Source organism: Protopterus annectens, chromosome 3.part0, assembly GCF_019279795.1.
Source record: "Protopterus annectens isolate FY-2018-M chromosome 3.part0, PAN1.0, whole genome shotgun sequence".
NCBI lineage: Eukaryota > Metazoa > Chordata > Ceratodontiformes > Protopteridae > Protopterus > Protopterus annectens.
The window spans coordinates 62,275,945-62,293,416 of record NC_056731.1 but is presented as its reverse complement, the minus strand read 5'-3'; the positions used below and the strand labels follow the sequence as shown (position 1 = coordinate 62,293,416).

The following is a 17,472-nucleotide window of genomic DNA, read 5'->3' as shown; positions in this document are numbered from 1 at the left end:
TCTACTCATTTCCTGCCTTTCTAGAGCTAGTAGAGTCTAGTTTTCAGATTTTGCCGAATTCTGGGCTGTTTGTAAGTACTGTGTTGCCCAGACCTTTCTAAGATAGAGGGAAACTTCTCTGTTCATCAGTGAGAGTGGTGAGCTATGAAACAGCCTATCTGTCACCTGGAGGAGTGGCTATAGCTCAGAATCTGTAGTTTTATTGGCCATTTTGGGCTATTTCTATTCCTTTCATCTTTCTGTTTAAAAACCTGTGTTTGCATGGATTTTGCGCTTTCTTTACCTCAGCAAGAGCCTGCCTGGGTGTCCTGCAGAGTCCTACAGCAGCAGAGAGAGAAAAGGGAGACTTTGAATGGATTAAGTACCTCTGTTTTGCTTTTTATTGCTTATTATTGCTAGCCGCATTATTCCGACCATTTTTATTAACTTTGCTACTTATTTAAACTGTTTTTTTGAATTCTTATACTGTTGCACTTTAATTGATCATTTTAAGTGTTTTTTTCCATCAGTTTAATTGTAAAAGGCTACACACTCAAGTGAGATAGCATTTTTTTTGCTTTAAAAGTGTTTTTATTCTTGCATCTGCTTTAACATTTGAAAAAAAAATGAAAAAAATCCTATCTCTGCACTCGTTTCATGCCCTTCTAGAGGTAGTAGAGTCCAGGTTTTCAGATTTTGCTGAATTCTGGGCTGTTTGTAAGTTCTGTGTTTCCCAGACCTTTCTAAGATAGAGGGAAGTTTCTCTGTTCATCAGTGAGAGTGGTGAGCTTTGAAACAGCCTGTCTGTCACCTGGAGAAGTGGTTTCAGCTCAGAATCTGTAGTTTTATTGGCCATTTTGGGCTATTTCTATTCCTTTCATCTTTCTGTTTAAAAACCCATGTTTGTGCGGTTTTGCGCATTGCGCAGCAGTGTTTAACTATGGTTAAACTATTCCTGGTGCCAGAAAGTCTGCTCTTCAGATTTTCCCTTAGAACTAGCCACTCTCCTAGTTTTAGCACTCAAAACTGTTTCTGTTCTCTTGAACTAGCCAGTCTTCTAGTTTTAGCATTCAAAACTGTTTCTGTTCCATCAAACTAGCCAGTCTTCTAGTTTTAGCACTCAAAACTGTTTCTGTTCGCTTGAACTAGCCAGTCTTCTAGTTTTAGCACTCAAACTGTTCTTTGTGCTCAGCATTTGCCCAAATCTCACTGCAAGCACTAAATAATCTACAAATTACTGCACAATCAACTTTCCTAACTAATCAAAAAGAAATCAGTTCCTAGTACTTAAATAAATAAGCACTAACCAGGCATGTCCAAGGGTCAGCTCCCGATGTTTTCTCCTGTCCACCTGATGAATCTGGGCATCTTGGGGAAATGTAGCAATTGCCTCATGTACACTGACAATCCTCCTCTCCTACCACCCAACACTACAACCTGTGAGCGATGCACTTATATAGCCAAACTGGAAGCCAAGCTCTCTCCAGCCAAGACTGGACTAGACAATCAAGAGGAGAAGGTTAACACCACACCACACTCAACACATAGTCCATCAAAACCTGCACCACCCAAACCCACACATAGTAACACAAAACACACACCTACATTCGTGGAGGCTCTCAATAAAAGTCTGCCCAAACAACAGAGACCTCCAAAGCTGAAACGCAAGCAACCACTACCCCCCAACACTACCTGAATGACACATAGCCAACAAATTCAGTGTGCCACTCAACCCCAGCCCATAAGGCAAAACAACATACCCAACACACTAGTCATTGGTAACTCTATAGTCAGGCACACTGACGTCCCTCTCACCAGGCTAAACATGGAGAAAGTTACTGTCAGCTGCCTGTCAGGTGCCAGGATCCACCATATAATGCACACACTCAGGTCACTCCACAACAAGTACAAGTATGACTCTGTCATTGTCCATGTTAGAGGGAATGACCTGAGACGTACCTCCCCGGACTACATGAAAAGAGACATAGAGGAGCTCTCTGACCATGTGGCCCAGGCAGGCATGACACTAGCCCTGAGTAGCATCCTGCCATCCCCCAGAATGATACCACAGTACAAGGACAACATGATTGACTTTAACAATTGGCTAAGCTTCTGGTGTCATTCAAAGGGGATCCAGTATCTGCCTGCCTGAGATGACATGGTCGACAGGCCACGATGATTTGCTAGAGATGGCCTGCACCTGTCTCTGCTGGGATTTGAGATACTGGCTAAGGCTCTTGCCATCCCTGTAGTGCCTTTTTTAGGCAAGGCTCAAATGTCAAATGCACCACCATAGTAGACATAAACAAGCTAAATCTAAGGGTAATGCTACTCAAAGCTAGAAGTCTAAACCTCAAAATGCACACACTCGAGGCTCTCCTTAAGATGGTGAGCATCGACATCTGTGCACTGACAGAGACCTGGTTTAAGGCTCCAGAGAGCACCCCTGCATTACCAGGCTACAATTCTTACCACACCTTTTGTCCACCCAACCTGGACTGAAATACTAAAGGAGGAGGCGTGTCCATATTCATAAAGAATATCCACACCTCCATGCTAGTTGTGCAACATAATGCCTCCAAAATTATCCAAGTACAATTAACACTGGGCAAGACTGCAATTCATGGTGTAGCGTGTTACAGATCCCCCGCCATGCCCCAGGATGCCCACTCCATGTTTCTCGATATACTGGATAATATCAAGGTACAGTCCAATACCCTAATTTTGGGAGATTTCAACTATCCCACCATCAATTGGGAAAAACTACTCATGTACTAACTCATTTGCCCAACGTTTTCTGGAATTCATCAATTCCAATGCTCTGAACCAGCTTGTCCATAACCCTACCAGGGGTAGCAACATCCTGGACCTGGTCATTACCAATATGGGTAACAGATGCTCCACAACAGTGGTCAACCCCTCGCTGGTTAGGTCTGACCACAAGCTAATTACCCTAGACATCCATATCCCACCATGCCCCCCCACCCCATCAAGGAAACCACCGTAAAAAACTTCTCCAAAGCCAACTTCATGCTTCTTAAGTCAGAAGTGGCAAACGTCAATATACCCACAAAGATAGAAAATAGTGGCGTGACTGCTGTATCATATACAAATGCACTGTGTAAGCACATATACGAGTGCATGGACCGTGCCATCCCCAACAGAACCAAGATGCTATCCTCCAGAAAAAGAAAGCCAATCTGGTGGTGGCCCCCTGCCATAAACAACCTCTACAACAGAAGGAAGAAACTGTTGCAAAAAAGAGTAAACTCCCAGGACTGCAGGAACTCCCTGGTCAGCATCAGCAAGAAGCTGAAATCCCTCATAAAGTCCTCCAAAGCTTGTTACGAAAATAAAATAGCCATGGATTCTAAATACAACCACAAAGCCTTCTACAGCTATGTCAAGAATCTCAATGACAACACTCAAATCTGCTCTGAACTAAAGCACAATGGCACTAGATTTACCGAACCAACTGATATTGCCAACATCCTGACACAAAGGTTCAGTGCTAACTTCACCCCCCCCCACCCCCCAAAGGGCCCATCCCCATACCGGATGATTGCAAAGCCCCTGAAATCACATCTGCACAGGCAAAGACTGCATTCTCTAAAGCCAAGAACACAGCATTCACGAGACCAGACAACATCCCAGGCTGCGTTCTGCATGAACTACAGAACAAACTGGCACCCCACCTAAGTACCATGATCAACCATAGCCTCACTTCAGGCTTTGTGCCTATGGAATGTCGCACAGCAACAGTTATCCCACTCCACAAAGTGGGTGCCATCACAGACTCCGGGAACTACTGCCCCATTAGCCTGATGAGCCTGATCTGCAAGGCCATGGAATGCATCATCCTAGAGCTTACAAACAAAGACATGGGTAACTCCAAACTCTGGACCCCACTCAGTTTGGGTTTGTAAAAGATAGAGCATGCCTCTTAAACCTGACTGACTTCTTCAAAGCAGTCACCAGAGCCGTAGACGAGGGTAAGGTGGTGCATACAGCCTATCTTGACCTCGCCAAGGCTTTCAACACCATCCACCACTCTGGCATTATAGATAAACTCACTGGACTAGGCATGTATCCATATGTCACAAGATGGGTGGCCAACTGGCTCACTGACAGAACCCACACAGTGAAAGTAGCTGACTCCAAATCCGACTTCAGACCAGTAACAGGCGGACTACCACAGGGTTCAGTCCTGGGTCCTCTCCTGTTTGGTATCTACTTCTCTGAAGTCCAGGCTAATACAGCTGGTCTCTGGCTAATGAAATTCACAGATGACTGCAAACTAGGAGCCATAATTGATTCACCTAAGGATCTGGACATTCTACAAAGAGGCCTCACTGAGACTGACGCTTGGTGTCAAAGTCATGGCCTAAAGATCAATGCTAAGAAGTGCATTGTCATCCCCTTTGGTAAAAACTCTATACCCATGAACTACCACATAGGTGGTAGCCTACTAAACACCAAAAGTGTGATAAGAGACCTTGGATGGTAGTCTCTCCTTTGATAATCATGCTGTTACAGTAGTCAGGATATCCTTCTACATGGCACACCTCATCACAAAGGGGTTCTCCTCCAGAAAAAGAGAGATCATCGTTCCTCTCTACTCATCCCTTATTATACCCATCATAGAGTACAAAGCCCCATTTGGCATGTACCTCGCAAGACATCCGCAACAGCTGGAAAGGCCACAGACATACCTCAATAAGAGAATTACCAGCCTCAAACAGATGCCCTACGCCGTCCATCTCAAAAAATTCCAGCTCTACTCTGTCTCATATCGCCTACTCTGAGGTGACCTCTGCCTAACATACAAAGCCATGTCTAACCTAGACCTGATGGACATGCTACACTTAAGGAAATCCCAATCTCTCCGAGCCACATGCTCCAGGGACCTAAACCTTGTCACCACAATAAACAGAACATGCTGGAGTGATATATTCCTATCCCAGAGACTTCGCTTGTTCTGGACTAGGTTGCCCATTCATGTCAAGCAAAGCTCCTCATTAGCCCTCTTAAAGAGAAACCTTGACAATTGGATGGGAAGTAGGAAATTCACCCCAGGGATCACTGCTGTGGCTCTGCTCGACAGGCACAGGAAAATAATTTTTGTGGGTGGCAAAAGCCAGGGAACCTCATTTGGCTAGGCTTTTATAGGCCCTAGGGCTGATAGCCTAGTACATACCTATGAACCTATGAACCTATGAGACCAGAATAAATAATTTCAAAACTTTCCCCACCTTTAATGTGACCTATAACCTGTACAATTCAATTGAAAGCAAACAAATCTGTTAGGGGAAGAAATATAAAAATAAAAAACATACAATAAGCTGGTTGCATAAATGTGCACACCCTTAAACTAATACTTTGTTGAAGCACCTTTTGATTTAATTACAGCATTCAGTCTTCTTGGGTAGGAGTCTTATCAGCATGGCACATTAAAGGTGGGAAAAGTTTTGAAATGATTTATTGTGTCTCGTTTTTTTTTTTTATATCACAAAAACCTGGCATTTTAACAGGGGTGTGTACACTTTTTATATCCACTGTAGTATTAGGCGCTTGTCAACTTTCCCTATTCATGCTATGGGTGTATTCAAGGGTGTAAGTTTTATGCTGCTAGTACCCTCTGCCATGTTTACTCAGGGTATATTCTGAGCTCTGTATTTTAGTAGTGTGTCAAGTTGCTGTCCTTCCCAATTTTTGCTTGAGGTATTTCAGGCTTCAGAGTATATTACCGTTTTCCTCACCCACAAAATCGTTACCGTGCCTTATGGTAAATTAGGAGCTATACTTGCAGTATGTAATATTTTATCCATCAGTATCTGAACTTTCACATGTGTTATGTAACACTGCCTTCTGTCTCTTTAAACATATATTTCCTCTACCTTTATATAAAAAGTACTATGCCAGTGAATAAAGCTGCAACCGCAAAGAGTATAACAAAACTTTAATAAAATCACTCTAGCGGTTTGGCAAAAAAGCCTTCCGGGAGATTTTATATTTCTTCTACCTTTCTCTTGCTACATTTTTTTATTTGTAAACATAAAGTTTCCTAATAAGTGTAAACTTACTTCCATAATCCAACAACACTCTTAAGTTCTTTCCTCATCAATTGCCACAGTGCATGTTAGCTAATTTACTAGTACATCAATACGCTGATATTATCATTCTGGATGTTACTCTATCACATTTAATTGGTAAATTTTCTTCAGCAGCGTGTTGGATAGAAATTGCATTTTTAATAGACATGGCACGCTCATTATTAGTTGTAGAATATTTTAGCAATGTGTCCCTTTTCCCACATCTAAAATATACAGTTTCAGTTATGTGACCTTTATGAAGATAGAGTACCTCCTACATTAATCTAACATGATATTTCACAAAATCTAAGTTAAACATCCACTGTTCTAAACATCAAAGTTGAGAAAATAGGGCTGCATATAAATAATGTGGTTGTCCCTGGTGTCCATACATATTCAGGTTTGCATAACTTTGAAGGGAAGGCAATACTTGTTTTTGCAGAACAAAAACTGAGAACTCAGTGTATAGTCCTGAGGTTGGGCAACCCTGGAATCATAGTACTAATCAGCAGTTGCTACAACACTCATGTATGTGTTTCGTCTTCTTCTTTTAGCCTGAAATTTGCAGTGCACAAGCATCTAAAGTTGCAACTTTCAGAATGTACATAGGTTCATAGGTTCATAGGCTGGTACTAGGCTATCTGCCCAAGGGCCTATATAAGCCTAGCCATAACAATTCCCTGGATATTTCTTCCCACATTATTTACTTCCCTGGACCCCTGTCTAGCAGGGCAACTGACGTGATCCCAGGGGTGAATTTCTTATCTCCCATCCAATCATCAAGGTTCCTTTTGAAGAGGGCCAAGGAGGTGTTCTGCTTGACATGTATGGGCAGTCTGTTCCAGAGTATGGGGAGTCTCTGGTTCAGGAACCTATCCCACCAGCATGTTTTGCTTTCAAACTGTACATAGTTTGCAGTGGCAGTCTCACTGCAGCATTCTAACTTTTGAATAAGTTCACTCCTTGGTTATCTGCAACATGATTGGTAAAGTACTCCATAACATGTTGCAAAGTACAGATGTCCTGGTGTCACTGATGATTTCATAGTCTTCTGGGAGTAAGAAAACTTTGTTTGTCCACTTGGCGTACTTGGTTATGTGGTCCACCCTCACCTCATTTTGTTAGGGTATGTTTCCGGTTATACCAAGTCTACATGGGGTTTGGACTACAACAAACTGAACAGGGCACTAGATGTCCCACTCAATATAAGACCTCAGTGTATGAACTCCCCCAGAGGAGTGATGACAGTCTGGAAAAGAGCTCTTGTATGTATTTTTCAATATCTAGTTTTTAACAGAAAATACCAAATTTTGCACTAAAACAACAAGGTGCCACAAATCTTTGAGTGGCACCTTTAAATTAAGTTACAGTTTTCTAACGTTTGATCCATCACCCACCACATCATAAGCCTGCTGCACCCATGTCAGTAGAGCCACGACTACATGAGACTGTGAGCAGGAAGAGGAGCGCTGAGCCACAGAGTCAAAGGCATTGTTTGTAGTGGAAAAGACACAGTAATCCTGAGTCAACTCATTCGATTGTCACTGACATTCCTCTTTTTACCTGATCCGTGCACACTGTACAATGCACAGAGAGAAGACTTGTCAAAAGACATTCACCTAAGTGCAATTAATCTACCAATTAGTACAGACAGGGGTTCACTGTGTCTGACCTTACACAGCTAAAATACAGCCGTAAATATTGCTTTTACCTAGTGATTTACTTGTTTTCTTGTCTGCTCTAATGTGTGTTTATTCTAGGGAAGGACACACATTTATATTTGTTATGAGTAAATAGTATCTGTCACTTTTAGTCAAAATTTTCTTAGCATTTTTGCTTTTTATGAACAAAGCAGCTATGAGAAGAAAGCTGCTGAGTTGCACTGCAGTAAATTTGGTGTATTAAGAAAGCAGCATCTAATGTTTAGAACAATTGCACTTTACTTGGATGTATATGTATTTTCTATGAGGTTTTTTTGTAATGTTGTAACATAAATAATGAGCAAGATTACTCTGTGTATTATCAGATTTAAATATATGTCTGAATTATAACAAAAGAAATAAATGTCTTCTTAACACCCCAAGACCTGCAGAGAAATTCTGTAAGATCCATACTAAGCTGGATTGCTTTTCTTTTACTTCATTTTGAGGTTGGCATGAAAAGCCACAGTGGAAACTTGATGCTGAACTTCCAAAATATATTAAATGGTCTGGAAAAACTACACAGACTTTGCATGTTAACACTTAAATGTTTTAGTCAACAAATAATCAGAAGAGGTTGCACATAGTTTTAGCCTATGTCTGTTATGAAAACCTTGAGGCTGGCATCTTTTGATAAAACTGTCATGTACAAATGATTTCTGAATAAACTGTGCTGTAAAATAGTTCCTGGTCCTCTTACATCAGTCCACAACAATCTGGAGCTAATACTCCTTCCATCTGCCTGAAGTGAAATTTATCATGTTTAGCTCAAGTAACTGCAGTCTGAATAACAGGAACTGCAAATCAAAAGTTCTGGAGCTTAACAAAAACAGGCTACAGAAGGAAAATAGCCCTGGAATTTAGGGGAAAAAAGTTCCCCAACAATAATAACTGCCTATTGCAAGTAGATCAATTACTTCAATGATGATAAAAATGCATTTCAGAGTCATAAGAAAGACTTCATTACTGGATTATTAGCATGTGTTTGAATTGCACGATGGCACTTTCAGACCCGATGGTGGTAGTGTTCTCTCTAGTGGCCAATACATCACATTGACAATGATCCCCCCTACACTTACACACACACACACACACTCTCTCTCTCTTCCAGACATTCTCAGAAATGCATCCAATTTTCAGTAAACAAGCTCCCCCCTACAGTTGATTACACATACAGAAAACACTCAACCATTCACCCGTATGCACTTTCCACACACACATGCACACACACACACACACACACACACACACACACACACACACACACACACACACACACACACACACACACACAAACATTTATAAACATATGCATGCACACATAGACACAGAGAAATAAGGAGTGTGCTCTCAGTTTGGAAGAAAATGAGTTAAGAGAAGAGTTGCTTGATTTAATAGACATATATATATCAAAATCAATGAAAGAAATAGACTGCAGAAAGTTAATAAAACCCCAAAAGTCAGAATTTTGATAAAACAAATCAATGCAGTAATTAGGACTGTTCATAGAGATCCATGCAATATAACAGAAGTAAAGAAAATATATTACTGGGCTGCTAAATTAATAACTGAAAAAGTTCTACCACAGGAACACAGGGTAGCAAAGGAAAGGAAGGGGCGAAAGTGAATACCATCATGGAAGTATAAAGGAGAGAAAACTATAAAGCAGCTAAGACAAGAAATGTCACTGTTAGAAGATTATAGAAGGAGGAACAGATCAACAAAACTACTAAGAAAGACAGAAGTGATAACAGCAATGGGCAGTATTAGAGCAGACCAGAATCTATCGTGCAGTATCGTAAATAACAAACTAAACATTTCAGCACAGGCGGAAGGACTTAGAAGATACGAAGATAAATATAAAGGAAAAATACAAAGTAAGCAATTTATTGATGATCCAAATACATTTATAGAGAATTGGGAAATAAGGTAAAAGGAATCAAAAGACAACCAAAAAAAGAACAGAGCGATATTTTTTGGAGAAGTATCTATGAAGATCCTGCAGAACATAACAAAGATGCTAAATGGATAGAAGAAGTAAAAGAAAGAATAAGAAGTTTAAAGGTACAGGTTATGGAATAGGATGAAGTAACAGCCAGAGAGATTGAAACAAAGTTAAGAAAAGCTTTCAACTGGAAAACCCCAGGCCCAGATGCAGTACCTAACTTTTGGTTAAAAGTATTAACATCTTTGCATGAGGATTTAGCCATGAGTAAGAACTATTTATATGTGCACCCCAGACAGACACCTCACTGGTTTAACAACAGGAAAAACAATGCTCTTACTTAAGAGTGAACCTGCAAGCTATCCTAAAAATTATAGACCAATAACTTGTCTTCCAATGACATATAAACTATACATGGGAATTGATGCCGACAGAGTTTATAGTCATTTAGAAGAAAACTTAATTATGGCAGTAGAACAAAAGGGCAATAAAAGAAAGTCATATGGAACAAAGGATCATTTGTTGTTAAATAAAGTTATAGTGGACAACTGTAAGAAAGGGAAGAATCTAAGTATGGCATGGATTGACTACAAAAAAGCATTTGATAGTATCCCACATTCATGGATAAAACAGAGCTTAAAAATGTATAATATACACCCTACACTGATTGACTACATTATAGTAACCATGAAACAATGGCAGACCACTTTGCAGTTAAGCCATGATAAAGGATAGATTATTATCCCAGGGATAAAAATTCAAAGGGGGATATTCCAGGGTGACTCTCTATCACCATTGCTATTCATGCATTGCCATAAATCCATTAAGATGTTTACTTAACAGCTTAGGCCATGGCTACAATTTGGCTCCCAGAAAAAACAAAGTCTAATGACTTTTCATCTTCTCTTTGTCGATGATTTAAAACTGCATAGCTCATCAGATGAGGAACTGAAAGCACAGCTGCAGGTTGTCAAAACTTTTTCAGATGATATTGGAATGTCATTTGGTCTTGATCAATGTGCAAAAGCAACCTTTAAAAAGGAAAACTGCAGCACCAGGAAAACATCAGTTTGCGACAAGAATGTGATATAAGAGAACTTGAGGAAGAGGGAGTATATAAATATTTGGGAACTGATGAGGGATAAGCAATAAAATATGAACAAATGCAAATAAAACTCAGTAAGGAATACTTTAGAAGACTTCAATTAATCCTGAAAACAGCATTGACATCTAGGAGCAAGATCCAAGCTATAAATCAGTTTGCTCTTCGTATCCTAACTTATAGTTTTGGAGTGATTGACTGGCCCCAAAAAGTGTTGTATAGATTGGATATTAAAACAAGAAGGATGCTTCATGCTCACCAAATGATTTATAAAAATCAATGTATACCAAGAATATATATTCCCTGTTCCGAAGGAGGGATGGGCCTCTTTGAAATTGATTACATGTATAGAGCTGCACTTGTGGGACTTCACACATATCTACTGACCTCACAAGATCCAAATGTGGTGAAAGTTTTGAAACATGAGGAGAATAAATCTAAGATGATGTCTCTGCTTAATTTAGCAGAACCATATTGATGTCAAGCAAGAATGGAAATCAAACCAGAAGTAGATAAAAACCAGGCAGCAACTGAATATGCTAAAAACAAAAGAAAGAATAGAAGGTGAAAGACTAAATGAGAAGGCAAGAAATGTGGAAAAACCATAAATATAGTTGCATGTATAGAAAACTTCTGGAAGAGCCTCATGTTGATCAAGAAGGAAAGCAGGAATGGTTAAGGACAGGTGAATTCAAACCAATAAAAGAAAGGTTAATATTGGCAGCCCAAGATAGTGGGCTACATACATGCTGGTTTACAAAGTCCATCGAGCATGTGGGAGAAACAAACAAATGTAGGTTTTCTAAAACCGAATTGGAAACAGACACACCTTGTTGCTGGTTGCAACCCACTAATGGCAGAGAGACTGTATACTGAAAGGCATAATAATGTGGCAAGACTGTTACACTGGAGATTGTGCAAACATTATGGTATTGAAGTGGCTGAAAAACACTGAAAACATGAGCCACAAAGAATCATAGAAAATGATGAAGTTTATATCACGTGGGATCGCCCATTACCAGCAGTTCAAAAGATAGATGCTAGAAAAACGGATATAGTGGTCCAAGAAAAGAAGATAAAAGTAGCATTGATCATTGAAATTGCCACACCCAGTGACTACAGTGTCTTGCATATTAAGAGACACAAAGTCATAAAATACCTGGATCTGCATGCAGAAATGAGAGCCATGTGGAAGAAAGATACCCAGACAGTTCCAATAATAGTAGGAGCAATGGGTCTTATAAAAAAGAATTTACAATCATATTTAGTTATCTTACCAGTTCATGTAACCCCGTATGAATTGCAGAAGGAGTCATTACTGGGCACATTGTGGGTGCTGCGAAGAGCACTTTTGTCTCACATTAAAGAGTGAAACAATACTAATTTCATGATCTTTAATCATACTTTGACTTAGGAATAGGGTCCATTCCCGTCATGGTATTAGAAGCTCAAAAGACTTGTAGAAATTAAAAAAAGTGAGTCACATACATACTTACAGACTGTCGTGCACACAGTTCCACGCACTGACACACACACCCCACCCCTATGTTTGTTAAACTTAACTGCACTGCAACTGCAAGTGACTGGGTGGCCGCCAGCTTTTGATGGCATTCACTTTTGCCTTCAAAGGTTTCCCCTGAAAGTATGAATTTAGCAAGATGATTTTGGCTGGTGGCTGCCACACCTGCATTTTTAATATGACATCTCATTTCTTTTTAATTCTATAATAAAATTATATTTTGTCTCTTTTGTGCTCCTGTTGCTTCTGCATGCAGTGGTCTCCTGGACAATGTTTTTGCCTGGATTTTGGAGCTTAATGCTGGTGATATCTCAGCATTTAGACTCTAGTTATTACTTGATGCTTGGTTTTTAAAACTTGTGTTTTTATAGCTTACAATTCCACTTGAAGTGGGTGAGGTTATGCTATTTGCTATGCAACATGTATGCTAAGTAGTGGTCCAGATATATATATATTTTTTTTTGCCCAGAAGTATCTTCTTTTCATAAGTGTTCACCCAGATTTTTGATGTCAGCAGATTGAGAGGTATGCTCCTACATCATTATTACTAAAGTCCTGAGGCCCAAACAGACAATACATAACACTATGTGGCCAATTCACTATCACTGAGATTGAAGACTCATGTATCTCCTTCCAGGTAGCCAGGCTTCCCATTTTGGTGATAACATGTCCTGAGCCAGTCATTAAATATTATGATTTTGAGCAAACATTGTTGAGTTATTTCAGATAATGAAGAATCTTGTTTGAAATATGGGTAATTATAAAATATTGGAAAGTGGCCATAGGTCCAGCAGAAGGTCATGCAGTGTGAGATGCAGAAGGTTGTTGACCCCTGTATGAGCAATGACCATCTCATACTTTTGTCTGTGAGCTTGCAGTCTTTTAATCTAGTTGTTATCATATCCTGTATTTTTGCCCCAAAGCAAGTATTCTCTTTACAATTTTTTGTGAAATGTGCATCTGCTCTTTATACAGTGATGCCAGTGATCACAAGAATTATACCAGTGCTACCAGGGTGCTGTATGAAATTTAGGCAAGTGCACTTTTGCTGGGTATTTTTAGTCTTATGAACAATATATCACAAGTTCCATGTATGGATTCTCCAAACTATTCATACTTATTGGTTCTCAAGTTTTAGCGTTTGCTTCAGGTTTTGAAGCTCTCTTATGTCAGTTAAATGTAGTTGTGGTAAGTGTAGATCATTGTGTGTATTGTACCTAGTCAGCTACTGTAGCTAGATAACACATTTATATACGTTACTAAGCATGTGCAAGATCGGTGCCATTTTGTGTAGTCGTTCAGAGTGAATGCAGGCATAAATGGAGATGGACATGTGAGAGTATTTGTAGTAATGAGTCAGTCATTTAGCATGTTCCAGTTACAGCTGCTGGTGTGTGTATGTACAATAGACAACTTGAACCCATCACAGTGCCTCAGTGTCTCATCTGAATACAAGAAACTTGCGACAGTAAGATTGCAGTGGTATGGAGCAGGTCCTATGTGTTAAGGTTTTCAGAGAATAAAAAACACGGACTCAGTAGAATCTATATTGTCAAGAGTTGTCTTCAGAACATGAAAGCATTGCTATTTCTCACAGATTTTAAAGCTAATGTCAAGTAGTAAAGGGCTTTTTTTCAGCATTAAGCAGTTGCAGTAGTACTTCAAATACTCATCCTTATTCAGGTTTTTAATGTTAAACTTTCAAAGAGACTGTATACTGTTGTAATTAACAGTGGCACTTTAATCTTTTTGATATAGTAAGAGAGTTTACATTAAGTGAACGTGTTGATATAATTTATATTCCTCTTTAAGGCCTTATGTACACGAGCATAAAGAGGCACCAAAGATTCTGGCTCGACTATGAAACAATTACTCACTGCTGTGTCCATGCCATAAGTTAAGAATAGTGACTGTACAACAGGTACTAAATTGTATATGGGTAGCCAGTCATCACTATTAATGCCTAACAAGCCATTAACTTAATCCCCGTAGATGCTGAGCTCCACTGTTCTCACTTTTCTTATCGATCCTCATTCTGTTAGAAAGTTATAGTTAATGCACCTTTTCCTGTATAGTACTTATAAAATGTTCCACTACAGTCGCCGGCCAGTAATATCATTACCATGAGGTTTAGTTACTCAGTTAAGTGCTGGTCCACATTAAGCTGCCTCTCATCAGGATAATAATAATCTGTCTGTTGTGTATAAGTTGACTGTTACTGACTAATAAAGTGATGTGCTATCGTATCATTTTAAGGCATCTTGCCTCAAGGACAGATGATGTCTTTTATAAGCGTATAACTCTGTTTTGTATTATTAAGAAGAATGTGTCACACAAGCAGGAACATAGCAGCTCCTTTTAGCTGTTGTGTATCATTGCAGACTTTTACATACTAATAAACCCACGTGAAGAAGGATAAGATGGTGGAATCTAGACTGCATTCTGCAGTCTTGTGACTCAGTGGGCCTGAGGTAGAGTCTCACCTCAGAATAATTTTCTAGGAATGGGCAAGGTAAGTGACCAAAGCAGACAATCTCCCAGTGGCCTAATTCATCTCCTCCACAGCACAGCATGCAGGTGGTAACTCCTACCGCTATGCTAAGATTTTACTCATGATACATCTAATGGCTGTTTATGACACAGCATGCAGGCAGTAACTCCTCCTGCTATGCTAAGATTTTACTCGCGAATCATCTAGTGGCTGTTTATGCTCTGCTCAGTTTCAATAACTACATTTCTGTTTTTCTCAGACCTGCACTGGAATTTTAGTAAAGAAATTCTGTGATGAGATTTCAGAAAACTGTATTCATAAATTATGGGAAAGTATATAAAGTGGTCCAAGGCCAGGAACTAGGAAGTTCTAAAGTCAGAAACTAGAAAATGCTGAAGCACAAATGATCATGTTCTGATTTTACAAACAATAAATTAATTTTAATCACAACTTCTTTTTCCTCATGCTATCCATTTCTGTGAGACTTGTTTAATTCAGTTAAATGATAAATGCATATAATTTAGAGAAAATTATGACTTCCATATTTTGCTGTCCGTGTAGCTGATATGCAACATTCATGTGCAGAGCTTCAGTGACAGTACATTCATTTCTTGTATCGCAAATATTTAAAGTCATCTGTTTATATCGTCTCATCTGAATTCTGTAAGCTGGATTTCTTTTTTTCATTTTTTTTGTCTGAATCATTATTCATACTGAACAAATAGCTGTTCATTATGTTTCTAACAATGTAAAACTGACCTTGTCCTACTAAATGTACCATCTGTCTGTTTCTGTCTGCAGAATGATAAAGATGTCCAGTCCATACATGAACAACCTTATTATCCTTGGAGGAATGCTTTCTTATGCATCTATCTTTCTTTTTGGCCTTGATAGATCCTTTGTATCAACTAGTACATTTGAAACACTCTGCACTGTAAGTAAAGCATGATATTTCAGTGATGTTTCAGTTTGCTTTTATTCTATTCAGTTTGCAACTTCATATTTCAATTTGCAGTATTAAAGAAACTGGCATCTGGAAAGCCCAGAAGCCAGTAAATAAAGTCATAACAATATTCTTCAATATCTGTAATGTGGCATCACTTTTTTTTTTTTTTTTTTAACACAGAGCATCCCAACAGTGTGTACATAAAATAAATGTTCCAAAATCTAAATTGTTTGCATGTAACTATCAAGTGATACATAATTTTGTTTAAATATGTATTTTAAAATAAGTACAATTTTGTGACAAAATGCTAACAATGTCTATAAAGTGGGCATGCTGTATCAGTAAGACAAACTAATGACTAGAAAAATGTAATGAATTCAAGCTGGCAGAAATTATTTGAAAACTTCAAACTCCGTCTCATATAAATACTATAAATATATATATATATATATATATATATATATATATATATATATATATATATATATATATATACATATACATATATATATATATTTATAAATAAAATACTCCGTCGCATATCACCTACTCAGAGGCGATCTCTGCCTAACATACAAAGCTATGTCAAACCCAGAGCTGTTGGACAGGCTCCACGTAAAGAAATCCCAATCCCTCCAAGCTACACACTCTAGGGACCTAAACCTTGTCACCACAATAAACAGAACATGCTGGAGGGATAGATTCCTGTCCCAGAGACTTTCCATACTCTGGAACAGACTACCTATCTATGTGAAACAGAGCTCCTCATTAGCACTCTTCAAGAAAAATCTTGATGATTGGATGGGAAATAGGAAATTCACCCCTAAGATCACCTCTGTGGCTCTGCTCGACAGGGGCACAGGAAAATAATTTTTGTGGGTGGCAAAAGCCAGGATACCTTTTTGGCTAGGCTTATATAGGCCCTAGGGCCAATAGCCTAGTACCTACCTATGAACCTATGAACTTTGTAACAGGCACCCAGTTCAATATCAGTATCTGTAATCTGTAACTTGAATGGTAATCTGGGTGTCCTTCTGACAAACACATGATCAAGAACCAGAAGTGAACATCTCTTTGCTGGACTGACACCCACTACATGTTGTTTATTTCAGTGCCGTACTTAGCACCACCAATGGGAGGAGTGGTTCTTGAGGATGTTGGGAGAATCATTTATCATATTACATACAATGATATGTAGCAATTGGCATTGTGGAATGATATGTTGAGGACGACCATCACGTCATTAAGGCCTTCAACAGTACAGCCCAACAAACTTCACCTAGGACTATTGAGTTATATGGTTACAGAGCACTAATATTACTATATAGAGCAGAACAGTACATGCTCATGATGCAGTAACATATTACTATAAAAGGCACAGCACTGTAGTGGTTTACTATACAGTGGCACAGTAAGCACAGGATGGCAGAACTGTGTAACTTTAGTCTGAATAGCACACAGGGTAAAGGGGGATATTAAGTATGTGCCCAGTAGCTTTCATGAGGGCAAATAGCTAAACTGGAAAAGTAGTGCTCCTTTAAATCTCATTTGGGTATTGTATTCTGTGGCAGTGCAACAAATCTTTGGATGTCAAGGCATTTTTGCAATTAGTGAGCAGTGATGGATTTTAATGGATGAAACAATAACAACCTGATGTTACATATTTATTTATTTTATTTATTTTACATTTGTTGACCG

The 17,472-nt window shown here is 39.1% G+C and overlaps 1 protein-coding gene across 2 annotated transcripts in view; it reads left to right on the top strand.

Annotated features, from left to right (window-relative positions):
• Window positions 1–17,472, top strand: part of GABBR2 (gamma-aminobutyric acid type B receptor subunit 2) — a 3,943,409-nt gene that overhangs the window by 2,987,612 nt on the left and 938,325 nt on the right. For both annotated transcript variants that reach the window (XM_044064587.1, XM_044064586.1), the window contains exon 11: window positions 15,630–15,762. In XM_044064587.1, coding sequence (XP_043920522.1) covers window positions 15,630–15,762 — 133 coding nt within the window. The remainder of the gene's footprint in view (window positions 1–15,629; window positions 15,763–17,472) is intronic.